Raw genomic sequence first — 17896 nt, 5'->3', positions numbered from 1 at the left:
AATTCTTGTTTGCAAATATTGCTTTATTGTTCTGTTATTACAAAGAGTTTTATAGTTAAATTTTGTGGAAATATTATTTTTCCATTACACTTTGTGTGTTTCAAATCATTTGATCATTTTGTTTTACATACAAATCGGCATTCATACGGCATATATTACTTTAAAAAGAAAAAAATTCAAATATGTAATTTTTGTTTTGCAGTAAATTCATCAAGCCAAAAACAACGCTTTAAAGTTAAAATTGATGAATCAAGCGAACAACAGAGTAATTCAGAACAGCCTGCAGTTTTATTTGGTGACAAGAAAAAGTTGAATGTTGAAGAGAAAGGATTTCAAACGGAGATAGGCAGTAGAACAAGTGATAAAGAATTGTCCAGTGATGAAGAAATGAAACATGAGAGCTTGAATTCGGCTGAGTCGCGTAAAGGAAATGAAGCTGCTGCCTTCCTGAAAAAGGAAGTAGTTGAAGACGGCAGACAAAATGTTCCTGAGAAATCAGAATTATCAGGAATTTTACGAGTTTCCAAAGATGTATCGGGTGATCCAGAGAAAAAAATAACCATGACTGACTTTGCAGGGCAGTGTTCATATTAAGCCTCACACCAGATATTTCTTAGTCCTCGTGCTTTCTTCATTCTGGTGCTGAATATGGAGAAGAAGTTTGATGATAAGGTTGGAAAAGAAGTCTGTAGCCAGGAAGGTTCCATTTACGAAGGATGGACACATAAAGGTATGTTTTTATTACATGATTAGTGTTTATTATATGCATTTGTCTTGCTTCTATTGAAGCACATGTATATTAATCATGCATTACTTTCTGCTGTAATTTTATAATTGATAAGCAGTCTCATTTGAAGTCATAATTTCGTTAGTTCTATGGCAGATACAATAATCTTGTTTATAGCTAAAATAATTTATAATTGAGTCCAAAAACTGATTAGTTTTTCACTAATTGTTAGTCCATATTTATACACTGAATTGGCAAGGGATATTCCCTAATTTCCCGATCATGACAAGGAGCACACAGCGGGTATGACTGATGGGCATGGAATGTTCAGTCCTCCATGACACCTGATCCCAGTTCTGATGTTTTGGAGGTCCATGTTTGCTTTGCTCCTTTTTCGTATTCTTTCTTTTGATCTTGAATACTCATACTTATCTCCATATCAAAGGTTAAAAGAGCTAATGCTATGGCCATTCATGTGTTGTGCGTTAACTTTTTAATTAGTCATATTGGAGTTGTTTTAGATGATTAACAGTTGCTTCGAATATCGTACAAACGTTTTGACTTTTGCATATATATATACATAAAACACTTTCTGATGAGGGGTTAAATAATAATTGCACACTTTCTCCTGCTGTCTAAAACCAAGGACCTAATATATACTACCTGCTAAAGCTATGTACACGTATGCATATCACGTGAAAAAAACTCAAATTTTTATCGACACGATAGGACTTAGGCCAAAATAAAAAATACCTTTGTTTCCCCTAACGCAACCGACCCAACTAAAACTTGCCGACTGGAAAGATTTTTTAAATAACATGATTCAAAAATTATTTTTATTGTCAACCAAGTTTTATAAAATAAATTTCATCAAAATCAGCTTTTAATTTTTTTATCAGAACAGCCGACATTGTTCTACTGTAATTTTCAAGCATTTGATGGCAACAAAATAGCGTCGAGATGTGCATTTTATTTAATTTGAGTTTTGATCTAATAAACAATTCATCTACGTTTCTTGTTAACAATATGTCATTATGTAATCATAGGGGTTGTGATATCTATGTGTGCATATTCATCCTGAGAAATATAATTCAGTTGTACTTTTTCATGCCTTCATTTACGGGTTAAACTTCTTGACTACACATGTATGACATCATTTTATATAGCATTTTAATCATTTGTAGATTCGGTTTGGTTAATTTAAATATTGTTTAAATACTCTTTTCAAATAGTTTTGAAATATAATTCAGCTTCTCGAGACGTCCAGTGTCATTTTCTTTAATTAGACCCTTAAAGATTGGTTGTTTCTTTGCTTTTAATCCCTTTGAGATTTGTTGGGACGACATTTGAACATTTCCCCATTGCTCAAAAATTTAGACGTAATACAGTGTAAGCCCTTTTTTGCCATTAAGCAGTGGGATCTTTTTGAGACAGCATCTTCTGTGACACTGGACAAGTTTTTATGGTCCCTTTTGAAGGACCGTTCTCACCGTTCCTCATTGGTATTTAAACCTGTGATTTAAAGTATAGCTACTTACAGTACCCGCATCGTTATTCTTTACAAATCTATCGTGTTCTATCGTGCGTGTATCCTATCGTATCGTGCGTGTATCCTATCGTATCCTATCGTATCGTGTTTTCCGTTTATCAGGTTTTGCGTTTTCTATCGTGTTTTCCGTTTATCGTGTTTTGCGTTTATCGTGTAGATCGTTTATCAGGTTCTCTCGTGTATCGTGTTTTGCGTTTATCGTGTATATTCGGAAACCCTCGCTTTTTATCCTTACTATGTAAAGAAACTACTGAGCTATTCCGAGTTCCTTTTTCGTTTTGTTAATAAAAATAAGATTAATTCAACCGAAAAAGAGAAAATAAAGTTTAATCCCTTTCTTTATCGATATAAGAAATATTAAAGCGTAAAAGGAAAAAAATAATTAATCGTGTATTTCATGAATGAATAAATTGATTTATTAATAAATAATTAATCAAATAAATAATCAATTATATCATGGTAAAGCAGAGAGTAACTGTCAAAATTTAAACAGTAACTTTTTGGAAATGAAATTATAAGAAGATCGATCAACTGGTATATTTCTTTAAAAAATAATTTCTCAAATGAATCGGAGTTACTGGAAAAAGATTTTTGGTAAGCTACGATGTTCGCGTAGACAAAAAGCAAATAAATAAATAATAAGCAGCATATTGAAATCATGTATCTTTTTTTCATGCAATATTCTGTTTTTCCTTGTTTATCGTCTGATTACGTTAGAAATATGTTTACGCGTCTGACCTGCATGGATGCACAATTATTTAAAGTATTGATGTTACAAATATAATATAACATAAGACAATGATCCAGATGATTTAAACAACGATTTTGGCCGTATACGTTCAAATTTTAAACTTATTTTTGTAAAGCTAATTATAAATTCCTCAACATATGTCTAAATTAATAAAAGAAATCAAAATTATAAAATATAATCAATGAAAATATTCTACCTAATTTATCACTCCATGGCTGTTACTTTAAAATAGATTTTCATTAATTTTATCTGGCATTAGATAGCATAAAAATATATACATGTACAGGGGAAAACATGAAGTATTTTAACAGCTTACCTTTTCGGCATGGAAATAAACTCAAAATATAATCCATCGGGATGCCAAAAATCAAAATAAATCGAAGACCTTTCCTTACAAGAAAACTGACACGTATGTGTAGCTCTCTAATTAGCACACTGTCTTCCTTTGCGGTCAACCGCCCCCCCCCCTTCTTCCCTAACTAACACCTCGGCCCGTGTGTGTGTGATCACTGTCAACATACCTGTACTGATTTCTCACCGGGGGACAATTAGTAACCTCAAATACTACCTGGTTCTAATAAAACGCATCTACTTATTTTCGGGATTTTGTTCCCAACTTGTTTGAACAATTTTATCAAAGATTTAATTCAAAATACATTAAATAATTGTCCGATTTATGGATTAAAAAATCATCTTGATTGTTGAATGAAAATTCAAATAAATCAATTTAATGAAATGAAGTCCTTAAACTCACTCCGTTGATTCTTTTTTATTTCGTACAATGTTTCCATTATCTTTACGTAAATAAGTCTTTTAATAAACATAAAAAATACACTGCACTTATGGTACGTGCAATATCGGGTCATCGGGTTTTCTACGTAAAACGGACAAAATTAATTCTAGGAAAAAATTTCATCGATCGTAGAAACGGATGAAATAGTTCTAACATTCTAAACTATGAAAATTAGCTCGCAATATTTTTTTTAACGGTATCTAACTATAGAAATAAAACAAAAGGAGTCGTCTGATCCGCCGTAACCATGCAAAACTAATAAATACACCGAATCAATGCAATTTATTGTATTACATGTAATCGATTTTATTCCATACGTATGTAACTTTATTTAAGAATTCAATATTATATTTGGCTAATTGGTTAGATCTTGTTTATCTAATTTTAAATTGGTTGCAGAATTTAAAAATACCGCCCTTCGAATGTGCCTAATATGAGATTACCGGGTCAGTGTAAAATGATTTTTAAGGTTTAATAATTCATTTTCCGAATTAAACCTATTTTTTGTTATTATTAGAAACAGTACACACAGAGTTTAATAGCAGTGATTTATAATTATTTAGTCGAAAAAGTCGCATTTCACTCTTTTAATATTTGTTTATTAATTTTTCTGTTTTGTATTGTAAAGAAGAAAGTATTTAACCATTCAATGTTCGTTAATAAATACGAGGTTTTAAGTATCTCTAATGTTAAATGATTACATGTACATAATTCAGAGCTTAGCGCAAACGTACATGTGCAGTTGTAGCAGATTCATATTCTCATGACACAGTTTACATGTACATGTATACATGCAGATAGCCATTATTTTAATGATTATTTAGATTTCTATTCAAAAAAATTAATTTCTTGAATTGTTTCGTTCTTGATAGATCTATCATGTTAAATTTATTAATTTTGTTAAAGCCATTTTCTTTAAACCTTTCTTTAGGCCAGTCTTCTACTTGTATTATTTTCTAAGATATTAATATTTAATTGCGATTTTTGAATACATCGCAGATTGTAAGCTTTAGACATTAAATACAAATATTTAATTTATTGCGTAAATTTCTTCCGTGAAATAACTTGGTTCCTGTAGATAAATTAATTAAATAGAAAATCAAAATGTATATTATTCATAAAAAAATAAATCTATTGATAGAGTTTCAAAATTCACACACTTGAGAAGAAATTAAAAAAAAATACATGTCTCCATTTCATAAAAATCCATTTAATCACTGTCATTTTTTAAATATATATATATAGATAAACAACTTTGTAAAATTAAATCTCAGGTTCTTTTTATAATAATTAAATGTACTTTATAGTTTAGATTTGAAGCTCTGCGAGTATTTAAATTAAAATATAATCTAATTTAAATAATCTTTAATCTTTAAATTTAATTCAAAATAATCTTTTCGTCTTGTCAAAAAACGTTCCGCATTTTAAAACAATCCTATCAGGTTTTGCGTTTATCCTATCGTGTAGATCGTTTATCAGGTCTATCGTGTTTTGCGTTTATCGTGTTTTGCGTGTATCGTGTTTTGCGTTTATCGTGTTTTGCGTTTATCCTATCGTGCGTATATCCTGTCCTATCGTGCGTGTATCCTATCGTATCGTGCGTGTATCCTATCGTATCGTGCGTGTATCCTATCGTATCGTGTATCCTGTAAAGAATAACGATGCGGGTACTGTACGTCGTAACACCAAAATGCTCTAGAACCACTGTAAATCTCATGGCCCTCAAAAAAGTACACTGACTGTCTATAAGCACTGGAGGATGATTGAAGGTTTGTAAAAATATACTCGGATGTCCAGTCTTTGAGAATTCGGATGTCCAGTCTTTGAGAATTTGAGAATCTTGTCTTTTGTTATTTGATTTATATAAACGTACTCTGGCGTGAGATATTTCACAAGTTCATCTAAATTACAGTTGTAAATTAATCATAAATTTTGATTTAAACGGCATATGTATGACACTTAGCATTTTGTTTACAGATCACTCTTTCGTACTTTTCCTATTTATAAATGTAATTTTCCATTAAATTTTAGAATGCATTTTCAAAGCTGCTGTCACAAAATAAAATTGTTTACCTACCTACCGACCCAACTTGAAAATTTAGGGTCGGGTTAGGGGAAACAAAGATATTTTTAATTCTGGCCTTATAAAACGTCTCTTTGAACAATGGTATACTAGGCCAATGTATTATGTTCCCCAAAGGGAGTTTGGGAACACATTGTTTTTACTCTGTTTCTGTGAGTGTTCTCAGAAACTGTATATCTAACTGAGCTTAAATCTTTTTAGGGTTAATAGGTGTGTAGTGTAGGTGTGCGGAACAAAGATCATTTTGCGCGCATAGGCATGCACGTGCAGGCAAATGCATCACTTGGATATCTTGTATACTTAATATAGCTATAATTTTTAACTAATCTCTCGGCACTTTTCATTAAATAGATCTTGACCTTAAAAAATGTGTATGAAAATATTAACATTTTATGGAATTTCTGTGAGATAGTTTACAAGGCCGTAAATAGGCTCAAATTTCTAGTGAGGCAAGGGTGCTCGGCATTCGTAGTCCCAGACAGGGCAAGGGTACTGTAAACCAAGTATTATACGCGTGCGATAAATATCCGCGAGTTCCACGAGTTACCTCTGCTCACGGATATTTATCGTCGCGAACCAGTTGCTCATTATATTCCTATATTATGTTTTATTTAGAGTTATTTGACGTTTTTTTCAATACCGATCCTGACGGTTCAATAATAAATCACGGAAGAACTCTACTGTTATTGTACAAGAAGCAGTTGAAATTTAATTTCAAACATTCAGAAAAAATAAAAACAAATGGCAAATCTAAAAATGATTAAAATATCAATAATCATTTCAGCTTGTGTTATTATTGTTCATTTATTGTTACAAACAAGTCGAGATCTGAGGTAGCCTGGTTAATTAAGGTTAATTATGGCCCAGTCCTGCTCTGTCCCAACCATTTATAATTGCCCCTGGGCTATGCAGATTTTGGAAAGCGTCGATAACCCAATTAGTAGGACGCACTTTAACAATTGAGAGTTTTAAATCAATTTAAATCTCCTAGATTTTTTCCCGATTTTCGTCTGAGCGTTGTGAAAATGTGTATATGGAGTATACTCATGGTAAACATTTTACCCACTTTAGGGGCGGATATAAGATTTTAAATGGACGCAATGCACAGAATGTCTTGAAAAATGCATAAGCAGACATCACGCTACCATATTACCTAGTTTATGGCCAGATACAAAATTTTAATTTGATTCAAAAATACTCGTGGAAATAAAAAAAAATGTGACCACTCGTTCGCGGATATTAATCGTCGTGGATAAGTTCTTTAGCGGTCAGTCGCGAATAAAAAATGACGCGTATAATAATTGTTTACAGTAGTACCTGATGGCCAGTACAAAATGACGCGTATAATAATTGGTTTACAGTAGTACCTGATGGCCAGTGATGGTGGGTTCCAGGGAGAGGGGGGTCCTGAAACCTGGTGTTAGAAAATAAAAAAAAAAAGATCTCAGAAAGTTTTTTCTACGTTTTGAATTCTGCATGGAGTGGTTTAAGAGAATATGCTCTAGAGTCGCAGACTAAGGAATTGATCCTAGAATCGCGGGTTCGAACCCCACAGCGGGATGTAGAGACCGGTCCTTCGGATGAGACTGTAAAAACCGAGATCCTATGTCTTAGTAAGTGATGGCACAAACAAAATCTCTCACTATTCAAACATCTTCAGTAAATCAAGTAAAACTTGCAGCCCTCTACCGGCAAGTACTTGTAGTGGTGTCTCAATAGGAGGAATTCTTAGAAGGGATCTTTAACAATCAAACAATAATTATAAAACAAACATTTTGAATTATATTTTACATGCGTTCTAAATGAAAATGAGGTATCTGGTGAGATGAACAAAAATTTTAAAATATAGGTACGAAAACACACAGCTCATTACTTCAATATAAAACTTATTTCACTTTTAAGAAAACTCTAAAAATTTAGTGAGGCATTTGCCTCACTTGCCTCTATGGTAGTTGAGGCCTTGGTTTAGATCCAAATTTATTCAAAAAATGACCCTTGGGGAAGGGCTGGGCCACATTGTATGATCAAAGTATTGCATAAGAATATATGGGAAACATTTAGATTGGGTGGGGCCACAAGGGATGATCAAAGTTTTACATACATGTAGGAATTAATAAGAACAATCTTATTATAATTTAAACCGCTTATAAGTGAACTTTCAGTTTTCTTTAAATGATTAAGTCAAGGGTGTAGGGTTGGACTAAATTGGACGAGCAGAATCGTTGTGTAACTGTTGATTTTTATTTTTTTTTCAGATTATCTCACATTCTGGACAAAGTCTATTCATCAATACAGCAGTGAGAAGGCACCTGTTTTACTGGTGGGCACTCATGCTGAACAAAAGACAAAGGAGGTATCTGAGAGAAGTGTGAAAGCTTGTTTAGCTCTTATATGCCGAAGGAGCAAATAAGTTTTTTAGCATTGGCTCAGGTGAGCTTTTCTGATCGCAATTTGTCCGGCGTCCGTCTGTCTAGCTGTCTGTCTGTCCGTCTATCTCTAAACTTTTCACATTTTCAACTTCTCAAGAACTGCTGAGCCAATTTCAACCAAACTTGCCAAAAAATGTCCTTGGGTAAAGGGGATTCAAGTTTGTTCAAATAAAGGGCCACGCACTCTTCCAATGGGAGATAATTATGAATTAGAGAAAAAAAAAAGCATTTCAAAAAAAATCTTTTTCTCAAGAACCACTGGGCCAGGAAAGATTATATCATGTGGAATCATCCTCAGAAATTGCAGATTGAAGTTTATTTAAAAAATCAGGACCCCCGGGGCAAGGGTGGGGCCAAAATGGCCGACCCAAGTTTTACATGGGAATATATAGGAAAAATCTTCTTCTGAAGAACCACTGGGCCAGGAAAGATGAAACTCATGTGGAATCATCCTCAGAAACTGCAGATTGAAGTTTATTTAAAAAATCATGACCCCCGGGGTTAGGGTGGGGCCAAAGTGGCCAACTAAAGTTTAACATAGGAATATATACTAGGAAAAATCTTTAAGAATCCTCTTCTCAAGAACCACTTGGCTAGGAAAGATGAAACTCTTGTGAAATCATCCTCAGGTTGTGTAGATTCGAGTTTGTTCAAACTCATGACATAAGGGTTAGGGTGAGGCCAAAGTCGCCGACCAAAGTTTTACATAGGAATATAAAGGAAAAATCTTTAACAATCTGCTTCTGAAGAACCACTGGACCAGGAAAGATGAAACTTATGTGGAATCATCCTCAGGTAGTGTAAATTCAAGTTTGTTCAAATCATGACCCCCTGGGGCTAGGGTGGGGCCAAAATAGCCTACCAAAATTTTACATAGGGATATATAGGGAAACCTTTTAAAATCTTATATTCAAGTACTTCAAAGCCATGGTTAGTGATATTTATATTGAATTATACTCAGAAAGTGTATATTCTAATTTCTTCAAATCATGACCCCTGGAGGGTTAAAATTAAAGCACCCCCCCCCCTTCAGTAAACTTTTCGTTCTGATCTGATATGTGCTTTTTTCTAGCTGATGTGCTCAGGTGAGCGCTATGGCCCCTGGGCCTCTTGTTGGATACATGAACCAACAACCTTGATCTTTTGACCTTGGAGATTTCCATACTTGTGAAAAAAGTTTAACCTTGGCCATAACTTTCGTAACTTTAATCCTTGTGGTAAAGCCTTTTATTTGATAGCAAGAGTTTTTAACCTTTTACCTTGACCTTGGAGTTTGACCTACTTTGAAAAGAATTAAACTTTGCCATAACTTCTGAACAGTTAGGGCTAAGGTTTCCATACTTTACATATATATTCTATGTGGCAAGACCTTTTTCTGAACACCAATTACCTTGACCTTTTGACCTTGACCTAGGAGAATTTGTGCTTATGAAAAAAAATTATCTTTACCCATAACTTTTGAATGCTAAGGGCTAGTGGTCTCATAGTTCTTTTTTGTAATCCTCTGAGAAGACCCGTCATTGGATACCAAGAAATTTTACCCTTTGACCTTGGAGTTTGACCTACTTGTTAAAAGAAAACCTTGACCATTCCTTTTAAAGGGTAAGGGCTAGTGCTTTCATACTTTTCATATTTATTCCTTGTGACAATACCTTTCATTTTATAGCAAGAGCTTTGACCTTGACCTTGGAGTTTGGCCTACTTTGTAAAATTTTAGCCTTGTCCATAACTTCTGAACCTCTTTAAAGGGTTCACCACAGCTCATGTTATTTCTGTTGTATTGTATATATGTGTCAACTATCAATAACATTTCCTGACTTGATTCGACTGAACAGTAAGGGCTAGAGCTTCCATACTTCACATATGTATGTATGTATGTATGTATGTATGTACAATTTCATGGATACCAATAACCTTGTCCTTGAAAATTTCTGTTCTTATGAAATAAAAAAAATCAAAATTATGGCCTATTTTCATCTTTCACAAGTGTATTCCCAGTGAGAATACCCTACTTTTGGTACCAACATATTAGATTTGTATTAAAAAAAAATTAATCTTTGCTGTGTTGCCATTCGGGGGCTTCAACGTTTCACAAACACATCTTGTTTTATTAATACTGAACTCCATTGTGTTGTTTTTCCTAGCTTCTTTGCACATGTGATGAATAGGCATTCATGTCTTTAAACAAATAATATGTTTAAAGGTGCGACCGTTGGGGCGAGCGCAGTTATGCACTATCTTTAACCTACTCATATACAGCATCATTTAAGAAAAAATGTTCTAAAACAAAACAATAATCAAAGTACTGAGACAGTACTGAAAGATATGGGGTCAAAATGATTTTCATGCTAGATCTCACAAATGTGATTTATTTAACGAGTTTTTATTTTTTTTTTAATTAACATACACTTAATACTTAATTCAAAACTGTGAATGATATAAATTCGTGTTTTTCATTTAATTTGAAGTAGAAATTTCTAGAATTACTATTTCTAGAAACTTTTTTTAACTGTCCGAATTTCACCCGGTCTGAATTAATATTTTTTCCGGAAGTAAACAAGGGATGATGCGTGTGCAGTGGTAATACTGCGCAGGAGAATACTTTGTTTACTATTGTGTTTAACAATTAATATTTGAGTTTACATTTACAAAAGGCTTCATTTATTTGATTTAGAAAAAGTTCATATCATTTTCTTCAGTTTGATACAGAACGTTTATATTTTGATCAAAACAATTTCTGCACTCTTTCATATCGCGTAGATTTAATTCATGTGTTATCACCACGGCTTCTGTTTTGAGGGCTCTGACAGTAAACTAATAGACGGGGTTACGTGATCCCGTCTAAAAAGAAATCCTTCCCAAGTATCGCAATTGAGATTCCGAATTTCTCGGAAGTTTCCGACAAAAATCCAAAATACCCAAACGTTGAAGTGACGAAAGTATGATGTCAGATAAAATGTTGACTTACATATAGGACGCAAACGATTACTAAGCTTTGTGGCCTGGAGATTGCATTGATTTGTTGTTTTTAATTTTTTTTCATTCAAGTAATTTGTTATGTTTAAGCAGTCATGTTGCTATGCACTGCAAAGGCCCTTATTATTGGGAGTTTGGAATTTTTTCACGTGGACTTTTTGAAACAATGTGTAGATTTCAATATGAATTTTCTCCATTCATACACGTAAGGCTATTGAGCTCGCTACACGAACGGCACTTCCAACCACATCGCTGCGCTCGCTTTAAAGATAAACATTAAAAAAACCCTTTCAAGAAAAGCAATGATATTAATAATCATATTAAAATTGAAGCATTACTTAGCTTGCTTAGGTAGCTTGAGAATGATTCAGACATGTTTAAATCTTAATCCCAATGCGCATTAATGTGTTTAAGCTCAGTAGGAATAAAATTTACCTGTCAACATTATATTTAGAAATGCATATATCAGGACAAATTGAATTCTTCTTAAAAATATAATATAATTATTAATCATCAACATACTGATCACCCACAATCCACCCACACATGGACCTATTTTTAGCTAGTATAAGGTAGTATTTCATATTTACATAGACTGCTAGCCTAATACTTTAATACCCAATTACCATGATTACACTTTTTTACCAGGAGAAAGAAAAGTTTTTTCGTGAGATATGGACGAGCTTGGAAACAAAGGATGCTTCTCTGCAAAGGCATATTGACAGGGAAAGGATGTTTGCTGTTGGATTCCATGAAAACGAATGCATTGAAAAAATCAAGCTGTCAGTTGTTGATGTTGTCAAAAATCTTGATCACTGGGGAGAGAAACTTCCATACTCCTGGGCAATGTTTGAAAAATTCTTCCAAGAAAAAAAAACCCTTAAAATCGTCGACAAAGAGACACTTTTGGCTTTCAATAAAGCATTGCCACAAGAATTGAAGTTGGGAACACAAGAAGATATTAACACCATGCTGCAGTTTTTCCATGACATCAGAGAAATTTTACACTTTGACCAAGAACCCCTCGGAGGAATCATAATTCTTGATGCTCAATGGTTTGCAGATGCATTCAAAAATGTCATTACAGATAAAAATCATGCAGCAGAGGATTTATTTAAGCTTGCCTCACAATGGAACAAATTTAATGAAAGTGGAGAACTGAGTGACACACTATTGTCTGCGATATGGGAAATGAACAACAACGGGTACCTGGAACACAAAGAAGATATCATGCGCTACATGGAGAAGCTAGGACTCCTGGCTAAAATGGATGAAAAACATTGGTATGTACCCTGCATGAACAAGAAACCATTTCCTGCGGAATGCTTTACATCCTACCCTGCCTCATCCATCCTCTGCTATGTCTTTGATGCTCTTCCTGCTGGAATCTTCCAGCGCCTAGTAGCTATTTGCATTCAAATACCATGGGAACTTAATTCAAGTCATGATGAACTATGCCTTTACCAGACAGTAGCTGTGTTTCATTCTGAGAACCATAACATTCTGATTGGTATGACACCAACAGAAATTCAGTTACAAGTGTTTGTAATTGAAGAAGAGGTCGATAAATCAACATGTCAACAAATAAAGAGGAAAATTGATGATATATTGAAAATTCTTTCTGAAACATTCCATGCAGACTCCAAATTTACTATTGCATTCAAATGCCAAGCCACAGGATTTTGTGATAGCCAAGAAAGTTCTGTGATCCTCCAATCAGAATTTATAAAACCTACCTTCCAGTGTCCTTCCTGTCCAATTGGGAGAAAGCATAACATCAAATCAAAAGATATCACCAAATATTGGATACAGGTATTCAATTTTAAATTTTGTAAATATACAACATTATTGTGCAACATATAGTTATACTTCAAATCATAATTCAAATAATGAGTTTTAGGGGAAGTGATAACATTGTAATTGTTATTCATTTTAGTTAAAATAAGTGTTTTAAATAATTTTAAATATTTCGGGGGACTAGTAAGCATTAGATGTATATGCACTTTTCAATTCAAGAACGGTAGTCTTGAGCAACAATACAACAATTGGTCATTTCACTGAAACACTGATTGCTTTCTCATTTGTATTGTAAAATTCATATAATGTGAGAGTAAGGCAAGTGTTTGTTTACTATCGTTTTACGGCTGTGCATTCAGGAAATTTTGTGTGTAGTATTATCTAATCTTAAATTATCATTCATAATGAGCGCACACAGTTTTAGTGTCAATATTTACATATTAAAGGTACACGATGATGAAGCTCAGCCTTCTGAAGATAAAGGTATCAATATATGTTCACTGTCGGGGAGTTCAGGATCAAGTGAGTCAAATCCAAAAGGTAACTCAATTAATTTTTAGATCAAATTCGTTTTTCCTTTCACACAATCATCGAGCACAGATTATATAACAATAATGAGGGTAAGTTGCTATGTACCAGGAATATATATTGTTGTACACTCAGATAAATATTTCCAATCAGCGAAAATGTTTCAATCATGCAAGACTCAAGTACATGTATGTAAATTCTGATTAAAAATGACAAAGTTCCCATAGATATTTTATATTTGTTAAAAAGAAGTTTATTAATGAATTGTGTATATCAACTTTTAATTGATTCAAAATTCTAGAAATAGACTATGAGGCATTATTATTTCCATTTCAAAACTTCATATTGCATTTAAGCGACCTATGGATAAATCTTTTAAAATTAAATTACTTGTCAGACCAGACGCCCCTTCTTTTATTTTTTTTGTGTACTCTCTATACAAATTCCTGTACATGTGTAAAAGAAAATCAGCTTTAAACAATTACATAAAATAGGTAAGGTTCATGAACATTTTTTTTTACTAATTATTGTTCTACGTATTTATATAAGGAACAGGTAATGTTTTTTTTTTCACCCTAAAAGATTAAGTAAATCCCCATTTAAAATTATTGTATACTTTTTATTCGAGATGAGGGGAAAAGTATTTGAATGATTTCAATTTATTTTCCTTTACAATAATCATGGTAATGGAATTTACCATATTGTCATTAATTAACATTTTATAATAATCATGGTAATGGAATCTACCATATTGTCATTAATTAACATACTTGGGCTGTATTTCTATTATATAGATAATTTTGCCAAAATATTAAAGTTATTGCAAGTTGGAACTGATGCAGTAAGAATCTGTTTTGATAAATTCTTCCCAAAAGAAGAGCTAGAAAAGACTCTAAAAGAAAATGAAACAGACATGAGAAGAGGACAGTTCCGATTCCAACCACCCCAGTTAGAGATTCTTTTTCCTCAACAGGGTACTTATTGGTTTTCTTTCTTTAAAGATTTTTATTTCAATATATGCATTACAACACATTTCAAGAATTTTTCAAAATATGACAATTAGGGGCAAAAAGATGCCTACATGCATACCGCGTATAGTTCTTAACAGGTGTTTCAATATTAACAAATTTAATGAATTCACTGTTCCAAAGGAGAGAATATTACTTAAAACGGTTTCAATACCAAATTAGTCACAAAATGTCAACAACAACAAAATTATATTTAATGATTTGGATCATGTTGAAATAAATATACTATAAGAAATACTCTGCTTTGTGTTGATGTTTTTTCTTTCAATAAAATATTGTAACTAGTAAGAAAAACATTTCAAGAAACCATCTGTCACAAAAACATTAAAATACTACTATATACAAGGAAATTATTGCCCCTGTTTTTTCTGCTCCTTCCACCCTAATATCGGTTGGGCGAATTTAAAAAGGGGGAATTCAAAGAATACAGTATAATTTCTTAAAACAAGGCAAATTGTTTGCAAGTGTGAAAGGGCAAAAATAAAGCCGGGCGAAAATAACATTGGTACATGTACATATTTTATTCAAAATGTAATTAGAAATTTTTCAAACAATTTTAAAACCTATTTTGATCCATGTTTATGAAACTGAAAGATTTAGAACACTGATACACATGCAGTTATATTTCAGTATTTAATGAGCACAAAAAATGTAAAAAAAAAAAAAAAAAAAAAAATGCTAGTGATTGTCAATTGAATTCAAAACCCAATATACTTCCAAGGAATTTTACATTGTACATGTAAGTGTATGGATAATTTCAATAAATGAGTGAAGATTAAAACCATTATTTCTACTTTATCCATCTAATCACTGTAGCTACAGGTATGTTTAAATATTTTTTTTTAAGGTGGATCCAACACTAGTGTATCATCTTTATCTATGGACATTACCATCATGTATAAATTGTTGAGGAATTTCTCTGACATCGATCCTCCTGGAAATGGATGGGGAAAGGAACCTAGAATAGTGGACATCACGGAGAGTGACGACATAGAAAGAATCCGTTTATATAGAAATAAATACAGCCATGATCCAGGAAGTAGCCCCGTAATGAGTGATGATGTATTTAACATAATCTGGGCTGATATTTCTAAGGTGAGTTAAAAGCAATATACGTCGAGGGTTGTTTTGCTGTCCATCAGTGAATGAAATTTAAATGAGACAATTTTCATTGTGATTGTGGATCATCTCCCAACTGTAAAACGTTTATTTGCTCTTGTAGAGTAAGAGTGACCATTCATTAGGGATTAGAGCTTATGTCAAACATTATAGGACCATTTTGATATCTAGCAATGATTGTTTATAAACAAACATATCCTATGTTATTATCTTTGTTAACATAACCAATTTTTTTTTATTTAATATAGGATTTGTCTTTCTTTTCAGGCCATTCTAAGACTCAGTGGTGATGTTTTGAAGAGAAGGATATGTGAAATATAACTGAGTGGATAATGAAAATTTACAATATTAATGTGACAACAACAAATATTTCTATGAGAAAAGAAAAGATTGTGTGAATGGTGATATTCAGTCACATTTATTGTAAAAATTGTGCAATATTTTAAAGTGCTGGTTTTTGTTGACAAACAGGATATTCAATTTCCCATGACAACATAACGTGAAATACCCCACAGTTCGATATTGAATTTCATTTTCTTAATATCAAATGGTATTTAACAGTTTATGTATCCATTTATTATTTATTTACATATTGAAATAAATTGTGCTTTATCATGGTTAGAAAATTTCATTTATCTTTTTTGATAAATGGTCGATAAATAAAACGATATTTAGGGCCCCGCAAGAATTTGCGGGTGCCCAATAGTAACCATTCTGTCTGTCTGTCTGTCTGTCTAGCTGTCCGTCTGTCATTCTTCCATCAACATTTTTGTTTTTTGCTAATAACTTTTATGGTTGCCCAATTTATATCAAATTTGGTATGTTAGTTCAAAAGGCAGAAAGACACATTTTGATGCTAAGTTTGTTTCTCTGTGTCACCTGCTTCGGAACTGGGGTGGTGGGGTAGATTCCTTAACTTTATATAAGAATGCATTGGCAGAGATAACTGCTAAAGATGTTTCCATAGTAAACTGATTGCTGCTATGAGTCCCTTAGGAATAATAAGCTTTCCTTCTGAAGAAAATCAAAAGCATTTTCTTTCATGCGCGGATCTAGAGGGGGGGTCGGGGGGGTCAGGACCCCCCCTGGAATTTAACAGATAAGAAAAAGTATATACTGAGGATGAATTGCATTTTTTGCTAGAATGTCCATTTTATAATGACTCAAGAAGAGAGTTTTTAGATAAAATCTTTCCTAATTTGATACTTCTTAACAATGTTGACCTGTTTACATGGATTATGTCAAATGAAGATTCTGAGTTTGTTGTTTTATTATGCCAACTTTTAAATGCAAATTTTAATAAGAGAAAACAACATAGTTTAATATAGGCATATTGCAGATATTATACATAGTATACTTATAATGTACATTTTATACATCCTAAAAGAAGATAGCTAACTCTCTGTTCATTATACAATGTTTGTTTTGTTCTGTTTTGTATATGTATAACTGTGATGATTTTGGACACTGTTCTGTATGCTCCACTGTGGGCCCAAATTGGTTGAATAAATATTCTATTCTATTCTATTCTATACTAAAACAAGAAAATAGCTACCATGGACCCCCCTGGAAAACTCAGACCCCCTGGTAATCGAAAATATGTGTGAAATGGGTATGATAAGTGAAAGAATTGAAGTCACCACTACCCACCATCATATGCTGCGCCCTTTTAATTCTACCCCATGATGGGGCCCTTACTGACTTGTCAGTTCTCTAGTTTAGATCTGTTTTTAGATATTAACTTGTATTCTACAAATAATGGTGGAATAATGTGGCTGAATGAATGTAATGAGAACAGCTGCCATTTGTTACGTCGCCTGAGTTTTTCAGATGACCTTCCTGTCTGTTTTTGTCCTTTGTCAACCCTTAACATCTGAACATAGGTAAAGATAAGGGAGGAAATTTTTAATATATACCAATTACGTGAATTCAAAAAACAGTGATTGAGTCAAAAAAGAGGAAAACGTAAAAATTACAATCAATGAAATTAATCCCCTCTACAGTAATCGTTTTTCGATCTATGGGTGAAAGTGAACAAAATTTGAAAACTTTTTTGTCAATGGGGCGAAAACCATGAAAATAATAATTTTTTTTTCAGAATTTTCTTTTCTCCTAA

General features: G+C 32.9%; 1 protein-coding gene across 5 annotated transcripts in view; it reads left to right on the top strand.

Moving 5' to 3' along the window:
- Window positions 1-16813, top strand: part of LOC134240761 (uncharacterized) — a 51595-nt gene extending 34782 nt beyond the window's left edge. For 4 of the 5 annotated variants that reach the window (XM_062722841.1, XM_062722842.1, XM_062722843.1 and 1 more), the window contains 2 exons: window positions 203-730; window positions 8159-8257. In XM_062722841.1, coding sequence (XP_062578825.1) covers window positions 203-594 — 392 coding nt within the window. In that variant the 3' untranslated portion in view covers window positions 595-730; window positions 8159-8257. Of the gene's footprint in view, window positions 1-202; window positions 731-8158; window positions 8258-11956; window positions 13121-13551; window positions 13646-14427; window positions 14608-15508; window positions 15757-16047 lie in introns of those variants that run through there. The other variant, XM_062722846.1, reaches the window with a different exon arrangement.
- Window positions 16814-17896: the final 1083 nt, after the last annotated feature.

The sequence above is a fragment of the Saccostrea cucullata genome, unplaced genomic scaffold (genome assembly GCF_032062105.1).
Source record: "Saccostrea cucullata isolate Sc308-1 unplaced genomic scaffold, CSIRO_AGI_Scuc_v1 ctg3050, whole genome shotgun sequence".
Classification (NCBI taxonomy): domain Eukaryota; kingdom Metazoa; phylum Mollusca; class Bivalvia; order Ostreida; family Ostreidae; genus Saccostrea; species Saccostrea cuccullata.
The sequence above is the reverse complement of the archived record's forward strand: the minus strand, read 5'-3'. Positions and strand labels throughout refer to the sequence as shown.